The following is a 24,749-nucleotide window of genomic DNA, read 5'->3' as shown; positions in this document are numbered from 1 at the left end:
AAATGTAAAAAAGGGTTGGAGACGTGGCCGTGGGAGTGCACTTGCCTAGGACGCACAAGGCCCTGGGTTCAATCCCTAGCACCAAAACCCCAAACCAACCCAACCACCACCACCAACACACAGCACTATGTGCTAACTGAGAGGAGAAGATGACACAAACAGGCTTTCACAGCACACACCAATCTATCTGCAAAACTGACACCCATGAGTGTCACCTATGTGTCACTGACACCAGTGAGTTAGTTACTTCTTGCTACAAACATAGTACCTTTACAACTCAAAAGTCCTTAATCAAAAGATTTCTCAGTGTTACCTTGATCTTAATTACTTCAAGTAATTTTGATAAAACAAAACACTAAAGTAATGACAAAATCTGAAAAAGCCCAAGTGCAATCTGTGATTTTTTAAAAAACATTTGATATTACAATGTATCATCAGAATCTAGAATGTAAGGTCCACAGAGGGAGATATCTGTGTGTTTTGTTCACTTTTGTTTAATAACTAAAACTGTGTGTGGTACTTAGTAGTTGCTCAAATATCAGTTGAGACTCCTTGATACAGTTTCCAGGCTTAAATTCCCAGCGCTCTAATAGCTACCCACATGCATCTCTGCCTGCTCCTCCTATGACAAACCCAATCTGTGTGTCTCTGAGCATCTCCTTCCCCTCCCGCTAATCCTCCAAATGGGCTAGTCTTTTTTATTTTTTTCCTTCCTGGTGTTGGAGGTTGAACGTAGGGGCCCTCTACCACTAAGCTACGTTCCCAACTCTTTGAGACAGAGTCTTGCTAAGTTGCTGAGGCTGGCCTTGAATTTGCAGTCCCTCCTGCCTCAGCCTCCCCTGTCACTGGGATCATAAGGGAGCACCACTTCCTATAAACCTGTTATAACCTTTTCCCCTCCAAATAACTGTAGGTAAAATCATGTTCCCGTTCTTTTCTCTTATTAAGGAGATTCCAGGTCTGCTGACGGTACTTGTATAAACGCTGCCTGTCAATTCTTCTCCTGACACCCATTCCAGGTCTCCTCTACCATGGTCACAGGATTACCTCAACTGCCTCCTTTTCCAGTCTGCCTAACGTCACAGTCTGTGAATGTTCCAAGGGTAGATTTCTCATTTTTTTTCTTTCTAACTTAGTGTCCCCAGTACCTAGTACATAGCTGTTAAGTAAACATCTGCTGAAATGAACAGATTCTCAGTAATTTCCTCCATACAGTTGTAAATTGCATTTTCCCAGTGTTACTTTGGCTTTTATGAGACTATCAATAACCTTCCAGTGTCTCTTACATTCACATTCAATTATTTCCCTTAAAAAGCAAACCAAGAGGGGCTGGGGCTCAGCAGCAGAGCACTTGCCTAGCATGTCTGAGGCCCTGGGTTCCACCCTCAGCACCACATATAAATAAACAAAAAATAAAGGTGTATCAACAACTTTAAAAAAAAAAAAAAAAGCAAACCAAGGTGATTTTAAGGAAATGGTAAAGAAGGCCAATGATAAAATCAGAAGTAGTGATCTTGGAGAGCATGACAGCAGGTGGAAAGGGTATGGATTCAGAGTCAAGGACAGCTGGAGTCTGAATCCAATTCTAAAACTTCCTTACCTGGACTTTTACATCTCTGAATCCATTTTCTCTTTTTAATGTGAAGATAACTGTACCTTTCTTGGAGGATTAAATGACACACGTGGTCTTTAGTGAAGGCTTGAAATCTAAAGCCCCAAAAGTACCTGCTACCATTAGGTTGTAGAGAAGTCAAAGTAAGGGTATATCAATATTTCTCTGAAGAATTATTTTTATATCAGGCCAACGTTTGAGGCAAAACTGCCAAAACAAAATTGCCTCAAATACTAAGACAAATTCTGAGACTTAGGTCAACAGCAAATGTTTACAGAACAAAACAAAATAAAAACCTATCTAATAGAGGTTTTTCTTTTTCTGTCTTTCTTCTTTTCATTTCTTATTTTTTCTTCTCATACTTGTTCTGCCACTGAGCTACGTCCCTAGAGCCCCTTGCTTTTGTTGTACTTGAGAGTGGATCCAGGGGTGCTCTGCTGCTGAGCTACAACCCCAGTCATTCTTACTTTTCATTTTGAGGCAGGGTCTTGCTAAATTGCTGAGGCTGGCCTTGAACTTGAGATCCTCTTCCTCCTCAGCCTCTAGAGTCGCTGGGATGACAGGTGTGTGCCACCATGGGTCTGAACTACATACTGGACTTTATTCCAGGGACATTACTGAAGGTTTCCCCATGGTAACAGTAAGGCTCCACTGGAATCTAAACTTACAGATCCAATAGGCTGCCTGATTATATCAAAATCTGCACGTTCAAAACCAGTCAACGTAATCCTTCTTCTAACTCTCATCTTACGTCAAACCAAAGCCCCAAACATATTCTTGAAATCTGCATTCTATCCATGGTCATTTCAACAGCAAATTATCCCTTTTGCTCTCCAAATTCCATCTCTACTGCTACCTCTCTAAAGTGGTGGCATCCTCATGCTCTCTCTTCTGGCCACTCAGGTGGACTGCTCTACCTGCATCCACTTAGGTTCTCTCTGAAGCTGGAGGGGGAATAAGGGTCCTAAGTCACTCAGTGCTTGAACTCTTTTAGGAAGTAGCTTCCTACAAGGTTTAAAATAAAGAACAAGGATCTGAACAAGGTCTAGGAAACCCCACATGGTTGGGCCCTGGATCTATCTCTCTCTCTCTCTCTCTCTCTCTCTCTCTCTCTCCCCGGCTGCTGCTTCTTCTTCTTTTTTTTTTTTTTGGTAGTGCTGGGGATGGACGCACCCCAGCCATAGAGCTTCGTCTTTATGATCCACTTACTTCCCCTTCTGAGCCGCACTGGCCACAGTCAGGTGCCGGTGCTCATCCCTCTGCCCACATCAGTGCCTACTTGTCCTTTCTTCCCTGCGCTGCCAGCCATTTGCTAGGTGCTGGGTGTGTGATGACGGACAAACCAAGCCTCTGGCTCCATGAGGCTCACGGCTGAGTGGCACAAAGTGGCAGAAAAAGCAATAACCAAACAATAAACTGTGGAAATGACTATAAAGGAGAGAGTGCTGTAAGAAACCAGTGATGTAAGGGGGGATCTACTGCAGGTCGGGCGGTAACAGAGGGCTTCTTTCAATAGCACCTTCACTGTAGGCACATGCGACATCGAGTCCCACCATTATGTACAGCTATAATGCCCCAGGAAGAAGCGTGGGATGAGGAAAGAGCACAGAGGGGGAGGGGCGGCTCTGAACGGAGCCCTCAGAGACAGAAGAGGAAGCGGTTCCTTCAAGCAGCTGCAAATGAGGAAAAGCTTTATTACTGTGGGCTTCATGTGCCAAGAGAAGGAATCTGGGATTCTATCACAGTGAAGATGAAAATAAAGAATGCGGCCATTCAGAAAGACAAGGAGAAAGGAGTCATTTATTGGCTGCTTCTTAGAATTTACTTGGTGAAAGGTTAAGACCATGTTACCAAAAAGGCTTATGGAAGCAGACAGGGATCTGAGAGTGCGCAGGAGGGGCCTCGGGCCTCCTAACCTGGCGGGTGCTGGAGTACACCCAGGGCTTGGGGACCAGCTTACGTAACCAGTGAGTCAGCAGAGTCAGGTGTCAAAGGAGCTCTCGGAGCCCACCCCACACGGAGCCCACCCCACCCAGCTCTGGAGGGCCAAGGGCCCGATCGGAGGGGAGTTATTGGCACAGTCATGGTCACGCACCTTTCAGAAACGCTTGCCTACGTCAGGATCAGGAAGAGCCAACCTCCTGGTCACCAAGACCCAAGAAACAGGACCCCACTTAAAGCAGACCAGAGCAGGTGATTCTGGAAGGATTTCACTGCAGAAAGGCATTTCTGTAACTTGCAATAAAGCATTTGGCACAGTTTCCAAAATTCAGACTCCTAGTTCTGCTAAGAGCAAAACCCAGATTGTTAAAAAAAAAAAAAATCCTCCCCATCTTCCCTGGAGTCTATAAATATTTCAGGGCTATTTTCTACAACCATCTTTCCCCTCCTGAAGGCTGTTATGTACCCACAGCAACAGAAACAGGTCTCCCAGTGACAGAACTGGGTCTGGCAAAGAAAAAGATACAAAGGAGAACACAAGAGGGGTTCAATTACAGCAGAGGGAAAAGACAGACCCATGACAACCACCCGACACCCTAGAGCCATGGCAATGCGCCCCCCACCCCACACACCAGCAAGCAGCACTCCCCAAATGGGAGCCTCCCATCCCGCTGCCTCCCTGGTGCCCGGGCTCCAGCCTACGCTGCTGCAGGGGCAATGCCAATGCGAGAAGAAGGAGGCGGGAGCTGCTTTTCCTTCGCCACCTCAGGCCAGAGGCAAAGCTGGGAAAAGGGTAATTAAGACTCTACAGAGGAGAAAAGGCCCCTGCTCGCCAGCATTCTTTGCCTTGGAAACTCCTAGCTTCTGCCTGTCCATGACATCGAGAGAACTTGATGACTCTCTGAAGGTCACAACTTGAACGTGCAGAAATAGCGTCATCCTTTCTGGCTCTCTCGGTCATCTTTTCCCATCAAACCCAATTCTGCACACTGTCTTGGTTATTATTAACATGCAAATTCTATGAAGCCGATATATACAAGTTAAAAAGCAAGCAAGCAAGACATCAGCACACACGGATCTTACCCAAGCCCGTCAGGCAGTCTGCGGACTCTGCTCGCCCTGCATGGTGCACTGCCAGCAAGCTCGGGTGGTGACAACAAATCCCAGCGTCTCCTGGCTAGAAGCTCCTTCCATTTGTTCCAGCCTCCAGACTGCAGAGGGGCTGTGGCATAGTCTGTCACTGCTGCACAAGCTCCGAGAATGACGCTGTAAATGAGGGCAGCTACTATTGGGAACGCACCCCCCCCCAACAAGACCGCGACAGTGAAGCTTCCAGTGGATCCCTGGCCTCTCACCTTCACAGTCTCTCAGAAGCGCCTTTCACAGAGCAGGCGGGGACAGCCCTCCGCAGCGCCCACCGTGGCCTTCTGCCTCCTCCATCAGCTCCTGGAGCTCTCTACATCTGGGCGCAGGGGAGGGCTGTGCTGAGGGAACAGACAGCCTCTGCCAACAGGCATCTGTGTGTGAGTGTGTGTGTGAGAGTGAGTGCGCAGGCACAGTTTGCGGGAGCTGCTCATGCAAATGAACAGTTTGACTCTGGGAACGAGATCACAGACAGTGTCTGCCTCTCTCCTCCAGCCGGGAGCATCATTTATAAAAGACAAAGCTTCCACTGGTTGATTTAAAGCTGCAGGGCACGTATTCCACACCCCCATTTGTCTTCTGGTTTACATTAGATAAGGATGGGTTCCAAATGCATCAAGTATTTAAAATGTTCTATATAACATAATACCATTTAGGTAGCTTGGTTCAAAAACTACAAAGAAAAAGCCATCCACCCATGTTCTGACCAAGAATCAGGATATCTCCAGGACAGACTTCCAGGCCAAAGGTGTCTTCTCTTACTTCTCATTTCAGGTTCATAAAATCATTTAAATGAAAATTAAGTAAGAGTAAGAAAATTGGGTAAGAAACAGAAAACTCAGTATGAGAATCTAACTCACTACAAAGGGAAAAATACTTGTTATGAAAAGCAATGGTTCCCCAAATTATTCTTCTATCTCTAAAGGCACAAAATTCTGACCTTGAGTTTCCAGAACAAATTAATGAATAATTTATGGCTTAATGGAAGTTTTGTCTTTACCTAAAACTTAGATTGTAAACGCTTACTGGGTAAATATTTATTTCAACAAAAACCCCAATCTAGTACTACCATCATCAAAACTAGACACTGTAGCTGGACTAGGTGGCACACAACTGTAATCCCAGTGACTCAGGAGGCTGAGGCAGGAGGATAGCTTATTTGAGGCCAGCCTCAGCAAGTTTGGAAGACCCTCAGCAACTTGAAGAGACCCTGTTACAAAATAAAAAATAAAAGGACTGGGAATGTGGCTCAGTGGTAAAATGCCCCAAAGTATTTTCTGTTGTTAAAAAAATCAACAGTTCTTGTGATTTTAATTTGAAGGCTCCTGTAAGAGAATCCCTATTTTTTTTTTTCCTACTTCTCTCAAAAATCATTTTGTAAAGCTGGGCATGGTGGTGTACGCTTGTAGCCCCAGTGGCTCTCGAGGCTGAGGCAGGAGGATCACGAGTTCAAAGCCACCCTCTGCAACAGTGAGGCCCTAAGCAACTCAGTGAGACTCTGTCTCTAAAAATACAAACTAGGGCTGGGGATGGGGTTCCATGCTCAAGCAGCCTTGAGTCGAATCTCTGGTTCTCCCCGATCCCCCCCGCCCTGGAAAATTACTTTGTGGGCTAGGTGCAGTGGCGTACATCTGTAATCCCAGATATTTGGGAGGCTGTGGCAGGAGGGTGACAAGTCTGAGCCAGGCCTGGGCAACTTGTGAGACCCTGTCTCAAAAACGGTGGGGTGGGGACAGGCATGTACTTTCCTGGGGTAAGCACAACATTTAATCTTTTTAAAGGTTAATGTTTATTATAACTCTAAGTAAAACTGCTACTGCTCATAGGTGTCTCAGTGCTCTGTCCCTTACTAGACATGCAGGACTACATTTCCCAGAGCCCCTGCAGTTAGGCAGGTCATGTGACTAGTTCTGACCAATGGGTTATGAAAGAAAAGTAAGTATGCCATGGACACAAAGCATTGCAATTGCTAATGTGAGGCGCTTTTATCCTTTCTTTCCTTGCCACTGAGACCACTGTGGCATGTGTTGACACAGGTAGCATAGACCCAGGGTGCCCTGGTGGGATGAGCCACCATATGGAGGACAGCTGCTCTGGAGAGGTGCCTTTGCTGATAGAGAGGAATCTTTGCATGACAAATGTTCACTGTCTATTTATATGAATGTCATGATTTTATCATTTAAAAGGTCACCCTTCAGCAGGTTTAGGAGTTCTACGGAGACATCAATGGTTGTTGGAGAGAACCAAGTAAACAGGGTAGCCAGAGAAGTCCCCACAACAGGCTGCTCTCACTGCCACCGTCTCCTTGACTCCAAAGTAAACGCCAGTTCAACTTTGCTGACTCTGGTTTTCTTCTTCTTATTATTTTTTTTCTGTTGCTGATCTTGTTTTAACTTTTTTTTTTTTTTTTTAGATTTCTTTTTTTTTTTTAAATGGGCCTTTATTTTGTCCATTTATTTATACACGGTGCTGAGAATCGAACCCAGTGTCTCACATATGCCAGGCAACCGCTCTGTCACTGAGCCACAACCCCAGCTCCCCCCTCCTTTTTTTTAAAACTTTGTTTGTTTATTTTTATGTGGTGCTGAGGATTGAACCCAGTGCCTCCCACGTGCTGGGCCAGCGCTCCACCACTGAGCCATACCCCAGCCTCTCAGGGTAACTTTTATACCTAATGCTTTTGGGATTTCCCAATGTGTCCTTGGAAGTTCACAAAAAAAAATTTACACTACTAAAAGGAATTGCTAGAAATAATATATGCTCAAAACAATTAGGTTTTCTTGGTGTGGTCCACATTTCTTAATCAGATTCATTTTTTTCCCTTGGATAAGTTTGTACAAAATGTTTATATATCAGAAATTATGCACACACACATATGATGTTATTGGATGGACCTGGAGTTTTATCAATACCTTTGCTGTTTTTACCCAAGGGTAAAAGATTTTAAATTCTTACAAAATAATAGAGAACTTTACTCCATCCCATCCTGATGTTATCAGTTTTTGTAATAAATCAATCCCATCTATATTATTAGCTATAGTTTTTGTTCCACTCTGCTGAAGGCTCTGCCGGCCAGTCTGGGTCCCCTATAACTCTCCCACTGTGTTCTGAGCTTCAGGGGTCTGAGCTACAAACCCAGTGGAAAACTGCATGGGAAAAAAAAGAAGAGAGTCGTGGAAAGAGCTGTGCCCTCAGCCACTGCTATCCACAGAACAGAATCTTGGGCACTTGCTTCTGAGCTGATGTTGCTTAGACAACTTTTAGTCTGCACTGGGTCAGGGTCTCCGTGTTCCATGAAGGCAGACTGTTCACCAAGAGAACCGCCTAGACAGGAGCGAATAACCTAATGAGGGAATCTGACTGTGGTCACTGTTCAGAACCTTTTAATGTTACCTTGATGATTTATTCTTTGGTGGCTATATGAGGAAGTTCTTTCTCTTTCTCCCTAAATTACTTTTAGTGTGCGATACTGCCTTGTTTAATTGTTCTTTTCAGATGCTTGACATCTTCAACTTCAATTAAGCATGACAATATCTTTAGTAAAGGAATCAATGAAGAGTTTGACCAGGACAGCGACTATCTTGAAGCAAATCATCAGAGACCTTGTTCTAGGTTGACATTTCCTCCAAATCACTAATCTTTTCATTCATTCTTTCACTCATTCAGTTATGAATAATCGTAAATTATTTTCCCTGAAGATATCATAAAAAATTGTTCAATGCACTGTGGAAATCCAGATACCCCATCTTCAGAGTACTTCTCGTCCACCAGCACAGTAATCCTGCTCATCCTTAAAGAGGCACCAATTATGCACACAAGCAGGTCAGGACTGATCAAGAAGATAACTGAATCAAATGAGGAAACTCTTTGTAGAGGACATCAAGACCAGAGAATGCGTGAAGTTTATGACTCAAGTATCTAAGAGCCATCCAAAAATGTATCACTTCGGGGCTGGGACTACAGCTCAGCGGTAGAGCGCTGCCTCGCACTTGTGAGGTACTGGGTTCGATCCTCAGCACCACATAAAAAATAAGTAAAATAAATAAAGATATTGTGTCCATCTTTAAGAAAAATCTTAAAACATGTATCACTTCATTTAAACAATCTTTTCTTTTGTGTTCATGTATATTCATAGACATGATGTTCATTTGAACACCCTAAAATCTAGAGCTCATGAGAGGTCATCTAGTAAACAGGACCTTATCTTGCATATGAGAAAATAAAAGCTCAGGCATGCTAACTGATTTCCCCAAGTTACTATCTAGCTGTGGCAGGGCTGGAACTAGAGAAGCCAGGTTCCTCCAGCTGCATCTCTCATTAATATCACACCTCACTGGAGAGTAAATGAGGCCCTAGGGAAAATGCAATCTTCAGTCCTTGCCTCCAGGGGGAATATGCTCACTCTGATTGGTCAGAGCCACAACCACTTGATCAGTGAGAACCAACAAGGTCTGCCTCACTCTAATCTTGTTTCATACCTGAAAGCAACTGAGAAGAGTTCTTCAGATCTGCTGACTTTTTGGAGGCATCAACAGCTGCCAAGTACAAGTCCTGCAGTAGGTTTGATTCAACCCCCCACCCCTACTTGGTTCCAAACCTCAGAGGTAATCTGGCATATAATTAATTCAGCGGAGAAGAGCAATGAACCAAGTGACTAAGCAATTTGCTGCAGCATGCTTTGGGCAAACGTAAGATAAACAGGCAAAAATGGGATTGTTTCATTAAAGACTCATAAAACTTGGCAAAATATATTTGATAAAATGTGTGCAGGATAAATGTCAGTGTGACCATGTAAAATGTAAAGGCAGCGTTAGTTTAGGAAATGCATAATAAAATTCTGCCTTCCTTTGGTGCTTTCTTAATTTTTTGACCTGGTTCTGTTCTTCCAAAAGAAAAGTGAGCTTCTAGAAATTGAAGAATCATCTGAAGTAACATCATGGTAAACTTCCCGTAGACCACCTACTTCCCATTTTATTCTCACACACTGACCCTTTAATCCTTGTAGACTTTACCTTTTTTATTTGTGTGTGACACGGGGGACTGAATGTGCCCCTGTGCTACATCCCCAGCCCTTTTTATTTTGAGACATGGTCTCACTAAATTGCCCAGACTGGCCTTGAACTTAAGATCCTCCTGCATCAGCCTCCTGAGTCGCTGACTTGCACCACCAAGCTGGCTTAGCCTTCTTAATTTTTTAAAAATTAAAACAAACAAACAAACAAACATACCCTTAACCGCTTCCTATATTGCCCACTCTGTTCCTAACAGTTCTTGCATGAGGATCATCTCAAGAGCATTGGATCTTCCATTCAGAACACCTCGTCCCCAATGGCAGCTATTAACAGAATAAATAAAAGCCTTTATTTCTGGGGGTGGCAGGGGAGACTTCCTGTGAACTCATTCGATAATTGTAAAACAGGACAACATGGAACACAGTTCTCCATTAGGGGAGGAAGACAGCACCACTTTTGAGAGAAGGGTTAGGGGAATGTTAAAGAGAGCTGTTACTGAACTTCCCTGGGGCACCGAAACAAATTCTTCCCATTTTATTTTTCATTCTTTTTTTTTTTTTTGGTACTGGGGAATGAACATCAGAGTGCTTTACCTCTGAGCCACCCCTCTGGCCCTTTTAATTTTTATTTGGGATAGGGTCACTAAGTTGCTTAGGGCCTTACTAAGTTGCCCAAGCTGACCTTCTGATCCTCTTGCCAGCCTCCTGAATTGCTGGGATTACAGGCTTGTGACACTGCATCTGGCCCATTTTAAAATCATAGACAATACTGAAACTTTTCCATGTGCGTGTGTCTGTGTGTTGAGGGGGGTGCTGGGGACTGCACCCCGGGCCCCACCCTCCACATGCACTTTACCACGAAGCTACAATCCACTCCCATACTTCTATCTCTTTTGGGGAATTTCTGTGGGTATACTGACTGTAAATTTCTAGCCGTGTTTCAGAGAGTAACTGTTTTAGAGTTGTATAGAAACGACCAACTTGCTCTTCCAAAAGATTATGGCAATTTGCACTACTACCAACAGTGCCAGAATACTGCCAGCTTTACCACGTATCAAACTTTTGTATTTTCATGAATCTGATAATTAAAGTGAGACCTTATTTTTACTTATCATTTGCATTCCTTAAATTGTGGGTAAACTTTTGGGAGAGGGGTCTGGGGACCGAGCCACATACTTGTCTTTTCCTTAAAAACAAACAAAAACAAACAAAAAAAAGTAAAACTTTTTTTTGGTTTTGTTTAGTTGTAAACAGACACAATACCTTTATTCATTTCTTTTGATGTGGTGCTGAGGATCCTACCCAGTGTTTCACATGTGCTAGTCAAGCGCTCCACCACTGAGCCCCAGCACCAGCCCCTTTCTTTTGAATTTTGTAGGGTCTTGCTAACTTGCCCAGGCTGGCCTCAAACTTATGATCTTCTGCCTCACTGGGATTGGAGGGAAGTGTCCAAACACACCCAGCAAATTATGGGTAAGTGTGACCATCTTTTGATGTGTAATTTGATCATAAATATTTCCTCTTCTGTCAGCACCTCTGGACCCCTAAAAAGGAAATCTTTTATGAAGTTGCAATCAGGGTGCAAATAAAAGGTGGTCAGATAACAGATGATCTGCGTGAGGTGTCGGTGGAATTGAAACAAAAAATGAAACAGCAACAAAATGAGACCGCTCCACTCCCAGAAATAACTCCCTATAAACTTTAATTGTCATGTCTCTGGAAACTGAACCCAGGGTGCTGAACCAGTGAGCCTCATTGCCAGCCTTTTAAAATTCTGAGGCAGGGTCTCCCTTAGCTGTGGAGGCTGGTCTGGAACCCGCGATCTCACTGGGTTTGGAGGTGTGTGCCACCGAGCCCAGCCTCTGAAGAGTTTTCCTCACAGATTTCCACTAAGAACACAAATACTATCTTCCCTCCAAGAATCAGCCCAAACAATTTGCATTTTCTACTTATTCTCTGGTTGCAAGCAAGCACTACGCTTTTTACTAAAAGCAAAGGAGGGGCTGGGCTGTAGCTCAGCAGCAGAGCGCTGGCCTAGCATGTGTGAGGCCCTGGGTTCCATCCTCAGCACCATGTAAAAATAAACAAATAAAATAAAGGCATGCTGTCTGTCTACAACTACCAAAAAAAGAAAAAAGAAAGGAAGAAAGGAAGGAAGGAAGGAAGGAAGGAAGGAAGGAAGCAAGGAAGGAAGAAAAGCAAATGAGACTAACGCACACATTCTAACCATGTTTCCTGGGATTACACATGTCAAAATTTCTTATTTTAAGTATCTGAAAACTAGTCCTGGGTGGTTTGGCAAATGGATTTTACATTCAAAAACAGGCTCTAGGTACATCTGACTGGTGGGGACGCTGCACTGTGGGTGCTGAGATGCACATGAAGCTCCCGCCCACCCACTTCTGCCACCCTCCCTTCTCCTTCTCGCCCTTACATACGGGGGCTGGGACTGCAAGCATGCTCAGGACAGTTATGCGAACAGAGGAATAATTTCTGAGCCTCTTTCTCTCTCTCTGTTTTTTTTAAACATTTATTTGCTGAAAGCTAATAAGTCCCCCAACCCCGCAGGCCCTCACATGTGCTAGGCAAGTGCTCCACCACTGAGCCACAGCCCCAACCCTTTCTCTGTCTTTTCTGAAGAGAAAATGTTTTTCCTCCTGTCTCGGATCAGTACTGAGCAGAAGTTATTTCCAACCGAAGGTATCCTTCCTTCCATCCTTCTCTAAATTTCTACATGTGTAATTTTTATGGTATATAACATCTTACATTTGGTTATTTTTGTCAATTTTGCCATTTTCTACCTGAGATGATGAATCCCTGAGCTATGCATTCTTGAACCCCAACAGCACCTACCACATTATATCAGTCATTTGTTTTTACACTAAATAAGCTCATATTTGTAAAGCACTTCAAATAGCACCTGCACATTAGTGCCATTTCAGTTATTAAATAAATGAAAGAAATGGATCAGCTTTCCTTTCTGATGCATGACCTCCTTAGCCTAGGAGGGTCAGGTCTGCCATCCTGGTTCCATTTCCTACGCTAGGCACTGCCCCATTTCTCTGCTCTTGATTTCAGGAAAGCCCATAAAAATTGTCTGAACTCATCGTTTCCAAATTCCTTTCTTCCTATTCTCAAACATGGTCAAGTGGCTTTTCTCTGATTAGTCCATGTTGAGGTGGCTGCCAGATAACAATTTGGGAATAGAGAGACTCAGTTCTCAAAGGACACGCCCCTGAGCCACTGAAATACAGGAAACCCCCAAGAACAACTGCAACTCCCCGGCCACATGCTTCTGCCCCCCCGCCCTGACCTGTGCCCCTGAAACACGAGGGGCGCAGGGAAACTGGTGGGAAGCCTGCAGCTCCACCTGCTCCACATCTCGCCTGGACCCCAGCACTGTCCCTGTCACAGGCCACACCACGGGGCTGCTGCCTCCTCCTGTGGAGCTGGCCCACTTGTTCCCTGAGCGCGTGTTGCTTGCTCTACCCACAAAGGCGTCCCTCTGGAGACTGTCTTCCAATCTCCCTTCAACTTCTATCTGCCTTCTCAAATACACTCTGTCTAGGCCTCTGACTGGCAGGTGCTCAATAAAATTCTTTCCTTCAATGCCAAGAATCTGGCTGGTCCTGAGTCAAAGTCCCCCTCTTCTCTGGGCGCTCCTTAGTCCGTCCCTTGGAGACACCTCTTCTCCCCTGACAATTCCAAAGACGAGTTCTTGGTTGTCTTTATATTTGACACAGCCGATGCCGCCCCGTGGCTCCTGGGAAGAGCTCCCACGCTGCGTGTCTAGCCCACCACACTCTTCCCTCTTGCGCCTCCTCTGCTCCAACTGGAGGGACGGGGGCTCTGTCTGCGCTCATTCACTCACTCCACCACCACACCTCATGTAACGAGACACCTCCTTAAGCCATACTTTCCGCCCAGGCCTCTCTCCTTGGTCTCCTGAGCATCTCCCAGCAGCCTCTGGATTCACTGCCACCGTCCGTTTGACATTCCCACTTGGGTGCTCTCAAAGGGAATTTCCCTTGCCCACCACACCTGCCCACAAGCAGACTTCTGCTGCAGTTAGTGACAGACCATCTGTCCAGCTGCTGAGGTTAAATCCCTTGTGATTCACCTATTTCTCTCTTTAATATCTTATATCCAATTCACCAGGATATTCTGTTGGCATTGCCGTCAAAGCTCCCGCAGACCCCAGCCCCTCCCCGTCCCCCACTCTCCTGGAGCTCTGCCAGCCTTCTCTTTGGTCACCAACATGGCTCCCGTGCTCCACCCTGCTCCTATACAATCTGTTCTTGGTATTCCATCTTTTAAAAACCCAGGTCAAATGATGTCACACCCCTGCTTAAAATTCTTCAATGAATCTTTTACAGTCAAAGACAAAGTGCGCCCGTAAAGATGGCCTTCAAGGGCATGCTACACCTGGCCGTCGGTGTGCAGGGTGAGAGCCAGATTCATCCAACCTAGTAACTCCTTATAATTCTCACTCTCCCATTCCTTTCATCAAGAGGTAGAATCTATCTGTCCCTCCTGGGATGGGACACTGGCTTGACCATAGATTGCTTTGGCCAAATGAAATGTGAGCCACTGTGACGCAGCAGAGGCCTGGGCAGTGCTTGCTATGTTGGGGTGGCCGCTCTTGCTGGCCAAGCCCTTCGGCCCACTTCCACTTCAGCTCAGGACAATGTGTCCCTCAGCTGCTCATGGAGGAAGAGGCCCAGTGACATTAGCGCCAACAGCTAGCTGTGGGGAAGGGAGGCCGCGTTAGACACCACAGCCCCAACACCACATCTACCCAGGACAGGACCAGCAGGACAGTCACCTGGCTGAGCCTGGCCCAACTGTCGGACTCGCAGAGTTGTAAGCAGATAAAAGTCGTCTTAAGCGACTGGACCTTGGGGTGGTTTGTTCCACGGCAGTGGCTACTGAGCCACCCTGCTCCCTGTCATCCCTTCCCTTGGTTCTTTGGTCACAGCAACCTCATCCCTGTTCCTTTTGTACACTGGGGACACTCCTGTCTTGGCTCTGGCTGAACGTCTGCCTGGAGGGTCGCTCCTCCTTGAATGACTCACCTGCTCACTTTTCAAGCCTTTGACAAGGCTCAAACTTTCCCCATTGAAAAGGGTGTCTGTCCCCAGTCCCTCAGCTGCTCCCCTGCCTTCTCAGCCTGGTCTCCTCTAACACGCGGCGTGGCTCACTTACTAGGTTCAGGTCTTGTTGTCATCTCTCCCAACCAGAATGTGACAAATTTTCTTTCTTCCTTCTTACTTTGAGGTGCTGGGGATCAGACGTATGTGAGGCAGGTGCCTAGTCACTTATTTCCTCCTAACTAGGATGTAAGCTGTGGGAGGCAGAGGCTTCGCCTGTTTTGTTAAGATAAACTCCAAGCCCATCTGAACCCTAAACCCCAGATACAGCAAATCCTCAGTAATTATTTGTTGAATGAACAAATTACTGGCTTGCAACCTTCAAGTTCAGACAGGATATACTGCACCTGACGTTTAATAATTTCTGGTATGAATTAAAATAATCGGTGACAAGTGTTTTTAAGCTTTAAGTCACAGTTCTTTTTTTTTTAAATTTTTTTAGTTGTAGATGGACACAATCTATTTTATTCACTTATTTTTATGTGGTGCTAAGGATCAAACCCAGTGGCTCACATATGCGAGGCAAGTGCTCAAGCATTGAGCCGCAGCCCCAGCCCCTAAGTCTCAGTTCTTGACCTTTGTTCTCTCTAGCATTCTTAAGGGACATATACACTCTCATTAGCTCACTGACTTTATTTTTATTTTTGTGCCAGTGATTGAACCCAGGGATGCTTAACCATTGGGCTGCACCCTAGCCCTTTAAAAAAAAAATTATAATTTTAAAATTTTGAGGCAGGGCATAAGTTGCTTAGTGTCTTATTAAGTTGCTGAGATTATAGGAGGGCACCCTGCACCAGTGCTCACTGATTTTCAAGAGCAGATGAGAGGCACCTTGAATAGGGAACACCAACCGAAAATGGTCCTTTCCTCCCCCAGTGCTGTGTACTAGTCACCACCACCCAAATCACTGCTCTAGCTATTTCTTTTGAACCATATACAGTTGAAACTTCTATAAAACAGGGGCTGGGGCTGAGCGGTAGTGTGCTCGCCTAGGCACTGGGTTCAACCTTAGCGCCACATAAAAATAAGTAAATAAAATAGAAATATTGTGTCCAACTACAGCTTAAAAAAATTTAAAAATTTCTACAAAATCATGTGGAACAATTGCATTGTTCTTATGGGATCTGATCTTTAAGTGGCATCAGGAGACCCATGGAATGACGGGATTGGGGTCAAGCTGTAGTCTGAAGGTCTACATGTGAAGAAAGAATTTTTCTTTTTTCTTTTGTGTCTTCTAAAAGTTCACGTTAATACAGTAACAGTCCAATGTAGATTAACTTTTTTTAAAAATAATTTTTAGATGTTGATGGACCTTTATTTCATTTATTTATATGCAGTGCTGAGATTCGAACCCAGTGCCTCAAACATGCTAGGCAAGCGGTCTACCACTGCGCCACAATCCCGGCCCAGATTAATTTATTTTGAAAGCAGAGCATCAATATTCGACAAAGTGATTACACATGTATGTCCTAAATTGCCACCTTACACTTTAAGCATTTGTATAGAAAACTCTGATAATACTCAAGGAATGCTCCAGAATGTCGGTATTATACAAATGGCTTTAACATAAACATAAAGATGTGTGCACCTGCAGGATTACTGAGAATGGATAACGAAAATTATTCATTTTTAGAATTGGATATCAAGGAATATTATAATCTTTTATATTAAAAAACAGATGAGTTCAACAAATACAGTGAGTTCCACAGAATCCTGTTTAAAACACTTCTTTTACTTCCTTGAGCCGGCTACATTTTCCCCTCAAGTCTACCTTCAAAATGTTACTCTGTTCTTTAGAATGTTCACAAAGCTTGTTGCACCCTCAATGCAAGAAGGTGGGATGTCATTCCCATTTAGAGCAGTTTGGTGTATGGAGGTCGTCACATGAAGAATTTCAGATGCGGGAGGCAAGTACCTCATTTTGGAACATTGTTATCATCATTTCAACGAGAATAATTTACCTGAGTTGATTGTTTGTTTGAAGCAAGGAACCAGTTTAACCTAAAATTGTTCACTCAGCTTTAGAAAACTCTCTACTCTGGAAAGTTAATGCAATCACTGGATACACTAAAACTTGAGGCAGGAGGAGTCAAGTTCAAAGCTGGCCTCAGCTACTTAGCAAGGTAGGCTAAGCAACTTACTGAGACCCTATCTCAAAATAAAAAACAAAATTGTCTGGGGATGTAGCTTGGTGGTAAAGCACCCCTGGGTTAAGTCCCTAAAACCAATAAATAAATACAAAGGAAAGAAGGAAGGAGGGAAGAAAGGACAGGCTGGAGATGGCACTCAGGGACAGTGTCCCCGGGTTCAATGCCCAGTACCACAAAAAGATTTTTTAAAGGGATTAAGTTATATATTATGGTCCCCGTTCCCCAGTGTCACTAATGAAGAAAAAGAAAAAGATGACTTCTCTTAAGTGTTCACGGGATTGCCTCTCAATCTTTCCTTCCGACCATCGCATCCACCCTGAGGAAGCACTCTTAATAACACAAGAGGAGTAAACTGACCTTTCTAACTTCAGAGCCAACAGAGATGTGCCAGGGTTCTTGAATCCAAGATTCAGAAAAAACAGGATACAGAGCTGAGGCACAAATCTGTTAACAGAGTTGGCATTTAAATGATCAAGCAGAAGGCCTAAGAGAGTAATTCAATATCAAACATCACAGTGACAAATCTAGATCTCAAATCCGACTGCTCAACGACAAACAGTATTAATGTTCACTAACTTTGAAAAACTATAAAGAATCTGTTTATTTAGCAGATAATCTCTTAGTACCTATGTATCATTTATAGAACCAACTGAAAAATCAAGGTAAGATCAAGCCCCCGGCAAAGCCTCTCCTGGGCGTGGGTGAAACATGAGCCCTGGGTGTTGGGTAAAGCCGGATCATCTTCCCATCCAGCTGTGTCTCAGGCCTGCTCGGCTGATCTGAAGACACAAATTTAGCACTGAGATTTGTGCATGCTGCTTTAAAATTCACAAAACCATCAAGTCCTTGGGGGAAATACTTTGAAAACAAGAGGCTGAGTGATAAGAACCTTTTTAGAAAACATAAAAAAGAAAAGGGAGAAATATTTTCAAGGGGCTTCAACCCAAATTCTTATTTGTTATGCATGCCTGGCACTGTCCAGTTTAACCCTAGCCTCTCCCAAACTGCCAAAGGCAGAGGACACTCTGCTATTCACTGAAGGAAACACTTATTTTCTGGGAGCTCCTCGCCTGAGAAAGTGAGGGTGGCATTTATTCTGCACTGTGCAGCCCGTGTCCCAGGGGATCAGGACACTCCAGCATGGTCTGAGCATGCCCATACGGCCAGAGTGCCCTTTGCATTCTGCTCCAACAGCAGTGAGAAAAATGAACAATGAGGAATCAGACCACAGCATGCTCCATCAGCTCGACCTTACTGTCTTAAAATAGCTCATGCACCTGGCTGAGATCTGCTGCTGAAAACGCCGAGTTCCAGCAGCCTGGGTCATTTTCTGTCAGTCTATCAAGCAGCCCCCGCTAAAAGCTGTAGAAGGATAGGAAGAGGGTTTTAAAAAGAAAAAGACAGATACACACACATATACAACATACGGTTTCCGAGGAGAGTGAGGGTTCCATGCTTGTGAGGGAGAAGGAAGAGGATTATGCCGAATAACCCTCAGGTTTCTCCCAGATTTGAACATGCTGTGCTGTGGCATGAGGTCAGCAGAGACTGACTGCAGCCCTGTGAGGCTGGATTCCACCCTGACAAAGCAGTATCACTGTAATATGAAGCAGGAGGACCCAGGGCATGTTGGCAGCTGTACAGAATGGCCGTTCTAGAAAGTATTGGCAATTCCAAAACAAGAGATCTCTGCCGTCACATGAGATAATCTTCAGCCCAGTTAAGCAATGAACAACAAAACCACTTTGAATCTCAAACCTAAGCAGCTCAAAATATTAAAAGGTAGGAAAAAAAAAAAAAAAAAAAAACTTTTCTCCTTGGACCAATTTGTGCCTGGGGGAAATGAACAGGAAGTGGGAGATGTGAAGGCCGTTGGTTAATTGGATTTGTATCACAAACAATACGCTGATTCTGACCGGGGAGGAGGGAGGTGTGGCCTTCTGCTCCTGGACACTGTGACCTAGTTGAGGAGCCCCAAATCTTCTCTGTGACTTTCCTGTGAAGAAGGGAGAATATTCTGAAAATACATTTCTGGTGATGGACGTATGCCAGGAATGAAGGTGTGCTGAAAGCGCATTCCCACACACCCCAAAGGCAGATCTCACACCCAGCACCTGTTTCTAGTACATCAAGAATGGATCCAAGCACCTCAGAAACACTTCCCCCAAAGGAGAGGAACACTAGCAGATCTAGAGCAGGAAGGGAGCCGCAGAAGAATTTCCACCAAGAGAAAACAGGACAATACAGACACTCTTTTACGTTTTATGGTCTCCCTGATATCATGAAAGGTCTATTCTAGACAAAAGTGACCTGTAGAGTTTTAGCAAATAAAAGTTAGCTAGAAAAAGAAGAAAATATAGGGCAATGGTACAAAACAAAAACCACATGCCTGCACCAACGGGAAGGCAGACCTAAGAACGGCCCATGGTTCAGTATGAGCTTGCACTGAAGGAAGTTGTTGTTTAATAAACTGAGACTTATGTCATGATGCTGTTTGAAGAAAAAAAATTCTTTTGGAAAACTCTCATTACTTAGATCCAAACACTGAGGTATGTCACTAAAGGATCCTGATGATGAGTCCTGGTCTACCTTCCCGGTTTCATCTCCCTCCATGAACACTGTATTCCAGATGCTCAACCACCATTACCATGTGACAGGCAAAACAGTGGAAAAACAGAGAGGTGGTGACTTGCCCAGAGTCACCTGGCTGAGTAGTGGGGCTGAGATCTGAAGACACAGCAACACTCTGACTCTTATCTAGTCACACCCTTGTCTATCACAGAGTTAGGTCTTTATAGGAATCAGTGGAGACAGAGCCACCAAAGATCGGAAAATGAGGAAAGTGCCAGGCGTGGTGGCGCACACCCGCAGTCCCTCCCAGCTACTCAGGAGCCAAGGCAGCAGGAACCCCTTCAGATGGGGAGTTCAAGGTCAGCCTGGGCAGCACAGCAAGGCACTGTCTCAACCAATCAGAGAGAGGACGTATACCACTGTGGACTGGTGAAGAGCAGAAAACAAAGAGGTAGAACTTAAGCTGAGCTGTTCATTCCCACATGTGAGGCCACTGCTCTAGGCTCTGGAGACACAGCCGAGAACAAACAATTCCAGTTACGGAAGGCAGAACCTGCCTTCATTAAAGACATAACATGGCATCTAATTTCTGTGTGTGTGTGTGTGTGTGTGTGTGTGTGTGTGCGCGCGCTAAGCGTATCATCCACCTCTGAGATACACCACCTGCTGCAGCACTGAACTTTTTTAAGTCTAAGAAACCAAAACATCCCCAAACAGAAAAAAATGGTTACTGAGTAGTTTCAGATAAAGTAGCTTTAAAATACCAGGTTATCAGCTTCTCACATTCTTAAATTTTGCTTTAGGTCACTTTATAGAGTTTTCTGAAAGAGTCATCTACTTCACAATGGACTTTTGTGTTATAACCAGACTATCAAAGGAAATTTTGATTCCTCAGTCAGAATGCACTGGGAACGGTGCCCAGAGAGATGGTTATTACCCATGGAAAAGGAACAATCGCATACTTTTTTTGAGTTCTGAGCTTGCTTTCTGTGGTCTGGGGAAGTGAACCCAGGACCTCACACACACACTAGGCAAGCACTTTACCACACAGCGAAACGCCCACCCTTTTTATTTTCAGACAAGGTCTTGCTAAATTGCCCAGGCTAACCTCAAACTTGCAATCCTCCTGCCTCAGACTCGGGAGAAGCTGGAACTACATGTGCACACCACTGCATCCGGCCTGAGCTTCTCTCTCAGTAATATTTTACCACAAAGGCAACAGAAGTCTGTGAAGGCAACACAAAATTTTCCTGGTGATGGGTTTTAATGCACTGCCAAAGGCAGGAGATATGAACCAGCATTTTGCTTTCTCTTGTGAACGAGGACAAAAACAGAAGGGGGCATTTGACAATCACAGAAATCTGTGCAGGCAGATAAGACCCAGTGCTCCACAGCTGCAGACTTCAGACCAAAGTGAACAGGTGTTCCCAGAGCCCACCCGTGGAGAGGTGGGGGACTACTGAAAGCATGACACTGCACAGCTCCCTCTTACCCTCCTCAAAGTCCAACACGAAGCTTTCTGAAGGGAGTGGTTCTGGATTAAATTTATTCAATGGGGGCTAACCTATGGGCCAGACACTGCTTTGGGGGGCACTTAGAGCTCCACATAAGATGAACCGGTGTTTGCTCTCTGGTGACTGTCGCCGAGACCATCTGTTTGGCACGCCACCGTTTCTTGACATCTTAAAAAAACTCACATCCTCAACAGCCCTGCCTCATCCTCTGCATGCTCCTGCAGCCTGGAATATTTCGTTGTACTTTGCTTTTTGTAGTTTGCATTCTGAAAGCGAGAATTACGTTGACTCTGCTTTTTTCAAGTTACACACCTTCATCAGAAATTCTAATATCCAGAGCCTCCTGGGAATGCTAAGAACCACTGTTCAATTGGACACCTCCCTGCCACGGGACGCCCAGAGCTCTGAGAGGGAGCGGAGGACGCAGCTGTGCTGCTGGGCATCTGGACTCCGCCTTCTCCAGCCCCAACTGAGTCTTTCCCACTTTGCTCTGCGGTCCCCTCCTAGAAATCTTGTTATGACAAGATTCCATCCACGTCACACCAATCTGGTCTCTTAGGTCACCACTGCTTAAAGACAAACGAATGAAGAATTGAACAAAACCCCCAAATTCCTCCATCTATACCATGTGCTTGGTTTGCAGAGAAGTTTCTGGTTTGGTTTTCCTGCCTTGAGCCTTCACCATGTAAATCCTGGTGACTGTTTTGGGACAAATTGCCTCTTTGGATGGTATCTGACTGTGTGACCAGTAAGGCTTCTTTCCAACCCCAGAGTTAATTCTGAGACTGTGTCAATGCTCTGAGAGCTCGTTTTGGAAACCCTTTCCTTAGAGTGAGAATCAAATAAATGGTGGGAAGAATTTTGGGGGAAACAGATCAGGCACACAAAGAACGAAGTCAGGGAGGTTTCACTTTTTTAGTATAACTAAAAATCTTTATAAAGGTGTTTATAATCATCAAAGCTTTCAGAAAAATATATTTTCACTAGGTTTAAAAAACCATGGTTTCCATCTTTTTGCAATAACAGGCAGTCCTGCACTCACCATCCGTGAGGCAGTGATCTCCAGGTCCCCAGGGAGTTCAAACTCCAGTGGAGAAGCCTGGCGCAGTCCCCTTCCCACGGGACTCTTCTCTTGGTCGTGTGACTACCAGAGCAAATCGGGCATTATCAAGAATGATGCCTACAGAGACCTGGGGAGCACCTGGAAACTGTGGGCTGTTCTTCAACACTCCAAAGAACCCAGCCGCCCTGCTTCCAGAAAGCCTAGCTAGCCACGTAGAGGGTGATAACAGCAGGTGAAACAAGGTCTCTGGCCAAAAGCCACAGCTCAGTTCTGAGTCAGCAAAGAAAAGAAACCGCTAGCATTAGCTGGGTGCATTGGTGCGCACCTACAGTTCCAGCCATTGGGGAGGCTGAGGCTGGAGGCCTGGTTCAGTCCAGGAGTCCAAGGCCATCCTGAGCAACATAGAGACCCTGTCTCAACAACAGAGAGAAAGGGGATGGGGAGGGGAGGAAAAAAGAGGGAAGGGAGGGCAGGGAAAGAGGGATGGAGGGAAGGACGGGGGAAGAGGGGGCGGGGGGAAGGAAGGGGACAAACTGCTAGCAGGTGAGAAGGTTTTACAGTGAGTCTGAAAACCTAGGCAGAATGATTATTCCCTTGACTTTATTCTTCTTTTCCAACATGGTTTGACTATTCTAGTTCTTTTGCCTTTCCATGTACATTTGAGAATACCCTTGTCTGTAGCTACAAAAAGTCCTGGTGAGATTTCTCATTGGAATTTTGTTAAATATGTAGATCAACTGGGTAAAAATGATATCTTAACTACGCTGACTCTTCCAGTTCCTGAATATAACCTATCTATCTATTCATTCATTCATTCACTATCTCTCTATTTATTTAGGTCTTCTTTAACTTACTTCATCAGTGTTTTACAATTTCTACACACAGATCCACACATGATTTTTCAATTTATACCTAAATATTTTTCTCTTGTTGCTTTTATAAATGGTACTTTGGGGGAGGGGGTTCCAATTATTAATTATAAGAATACAGAAATTTGTTTTCTGTGCATCGGCACTTAATCTTGCAAACCTGCTAAACTCATCTAGTCGTTCTAGGAGATTCTGATGAACTCCTTGGTTTTCTACACGGACAATTAGGTAACCTGGAAATCGGGGCAGCCTCACTTCTTCCTTTCCCATCTGTATGCCTTTTACTTCTTTCCCCTGCCTTATTGTACTGGCACTAACTGATGCTGAACAGGACAATGGTGAACAGTGCTGAGTAGAAATGGTCAGACAAGACAGTCCTACCCTATTCCGCCAAAGAATGAAAACATTAAGTATGAAGTTAGCGATAATCTTTTTTATATTGTTGTTGTTGTTAGATGCATTTAACAAGTTCAAGAGTTTCCTTCTATTCTAGTTTGCGGACAAGTTTTCAAAGTAGGAAGCTGTCACTGTTATGTGTCTTGGTACGACTGGTCCTTTTATCCTAATGTCGTGCCTTTATGCCTGCTGATTTTCTTTACTCTGAAGTCTACTTAGATATTAGCAGAAGATACTCCAGTCTTCTTTTGATTAGTGTTTCTATGGTATAACTTTTTTATCTTTGTCATCTTATGTGTATTATCTATCTGAAGTGGGTCTTTTAAAACAAACAGAATCAGATTTTTCCCCCAAATTCATTCTGATAACCTCTATCATTTACTCGTGTGCTTATAACCATTTTTTTTTTTTTTTTCTTTTTTAAAGACAGGGTCCCACTACATTGCCCAGGCTGGCCCTGAACTCCCCCTGCAGCCTTCCAGGTAGCTGCGACTCAGGCATGTAGCTCCATTCTTAGCTCACACCACTTGTAGTTAGTGGACACTACTGATATGTTTGGACTTCATATAGTAAGCACTTCCATTTAACTGTTTTCTATTCTGTTTTTCTTTTCATTATTTCCTTTTCCTTTCCTGACTTCTTTTGGGTTATTTGAACATTTTTAGTATTTCATTGAATATTTGTTTCTGACTTTTTGTACAGTTTTACTAAGTAGCTGCCCTAGGTATCGCGATATTTATGTATTGCATTTCACAGCTACTTAGAGTCGATATTTCACTACCTCAACTTGACCACGATCACAGGTTCTTTCACATTCCTCTCTATGTGTCATTTCTAAATACACTGAAACTACCATTCTCTAATGTTATAATTATTTTGAGGGAAGAACGAGAGTACTGTATATTATATTTAAGCAGATATCAATCATTTCTGTTGTCGTCTCTTCACTGGAGATGCTCCAAATTTTCTTTCACTTCCAACAACTTCCTTTTAGTTTTGCTCATCTGAGAAGGTCTCGGCTTCAACCCCATTGATGAAGGGTATTTTTGCTGGATATAAAATTGTGAGTTGACACTTCCACCCCCCCCCCCCCAGCACATCACATTTTAATTTCACTCCTCCTGGCCCTAACAACTTCTGATGAGAAATCTGCAGTCATCTGGAGGGTTGTTGCCCTTCTCTGCTTTCAAATATTCACCTTTAGTTTCAGTGTTGCTATGATTTTAGTTTTGTATGTCTGTGTGGGGTTTCTTGGTCTTTATCCTGTTTAGGACTTCTTGAATCTCCAGTTGGAAGCTTCCAGGCATTATTTCTTCAAGTCAATTTCCC

The 24,749-nt window shown here is 44.3% G+C and overlaps 1 protein-coding gene across 7 annotated transcripts in view; it reads right to left on the bottom strand.

Annotated features, from left to right (window-relative positions):
- Window positions 1–24,749, bottom strand: part of Tmcc1 (transmembrane and coiled-coil domain family 1) — a 166,375-nt gene that overhangs the window by 27,859 nt on the left and 113,767 nt on the right. Inside the window, exons 1-2 of one of the 7 annotated variants that reach the window (XM_077106219.1) lie at window positions 18,435–18,539; window positions 17,365–17,451 (exon numbers count right to left, since the gene is read on the bottom strand). The exons of 4 other annotated variants lie outside the window; for them this stretch is intronic. In XM_077106219.1, the coding sequence (XP_076962334.1) occupies window positions 17,365–17,451; window positions 18,435–18,461 (114 nt within the window). In that variant the 5' untranslated portion in view covers window positions 18,462–18,539. Of the gene's footprint in view, window positions 1–17,364; window positions 17,452–18,419; window positions 18,540–24,749 lie in introns of those variants that run through there. 2 more of the 7 variants (XM_077106220.1, XM_077106221.1) reach the window with 2 other exon arrangements.

This window comes from Callospermophilus lateralis, chromosome 20 (assembly GCF_048772815.1).
Source record: "Callospermophilus lateralis isolate mCalLat2 chromosome 20, mCalLat2.hap1, whole genome shotgun sequence".
In the NCBI taxonomy this organism is placed as follows: Eukaryota; Metazoa; Chordata; class Mammalia; order Rodentia; family Sciuridae; genus Callospermophilus; species Callospermophilus lateralis.
This window is presented reverse-complemented; position numbering and strand designations above follow the sequence as displayed.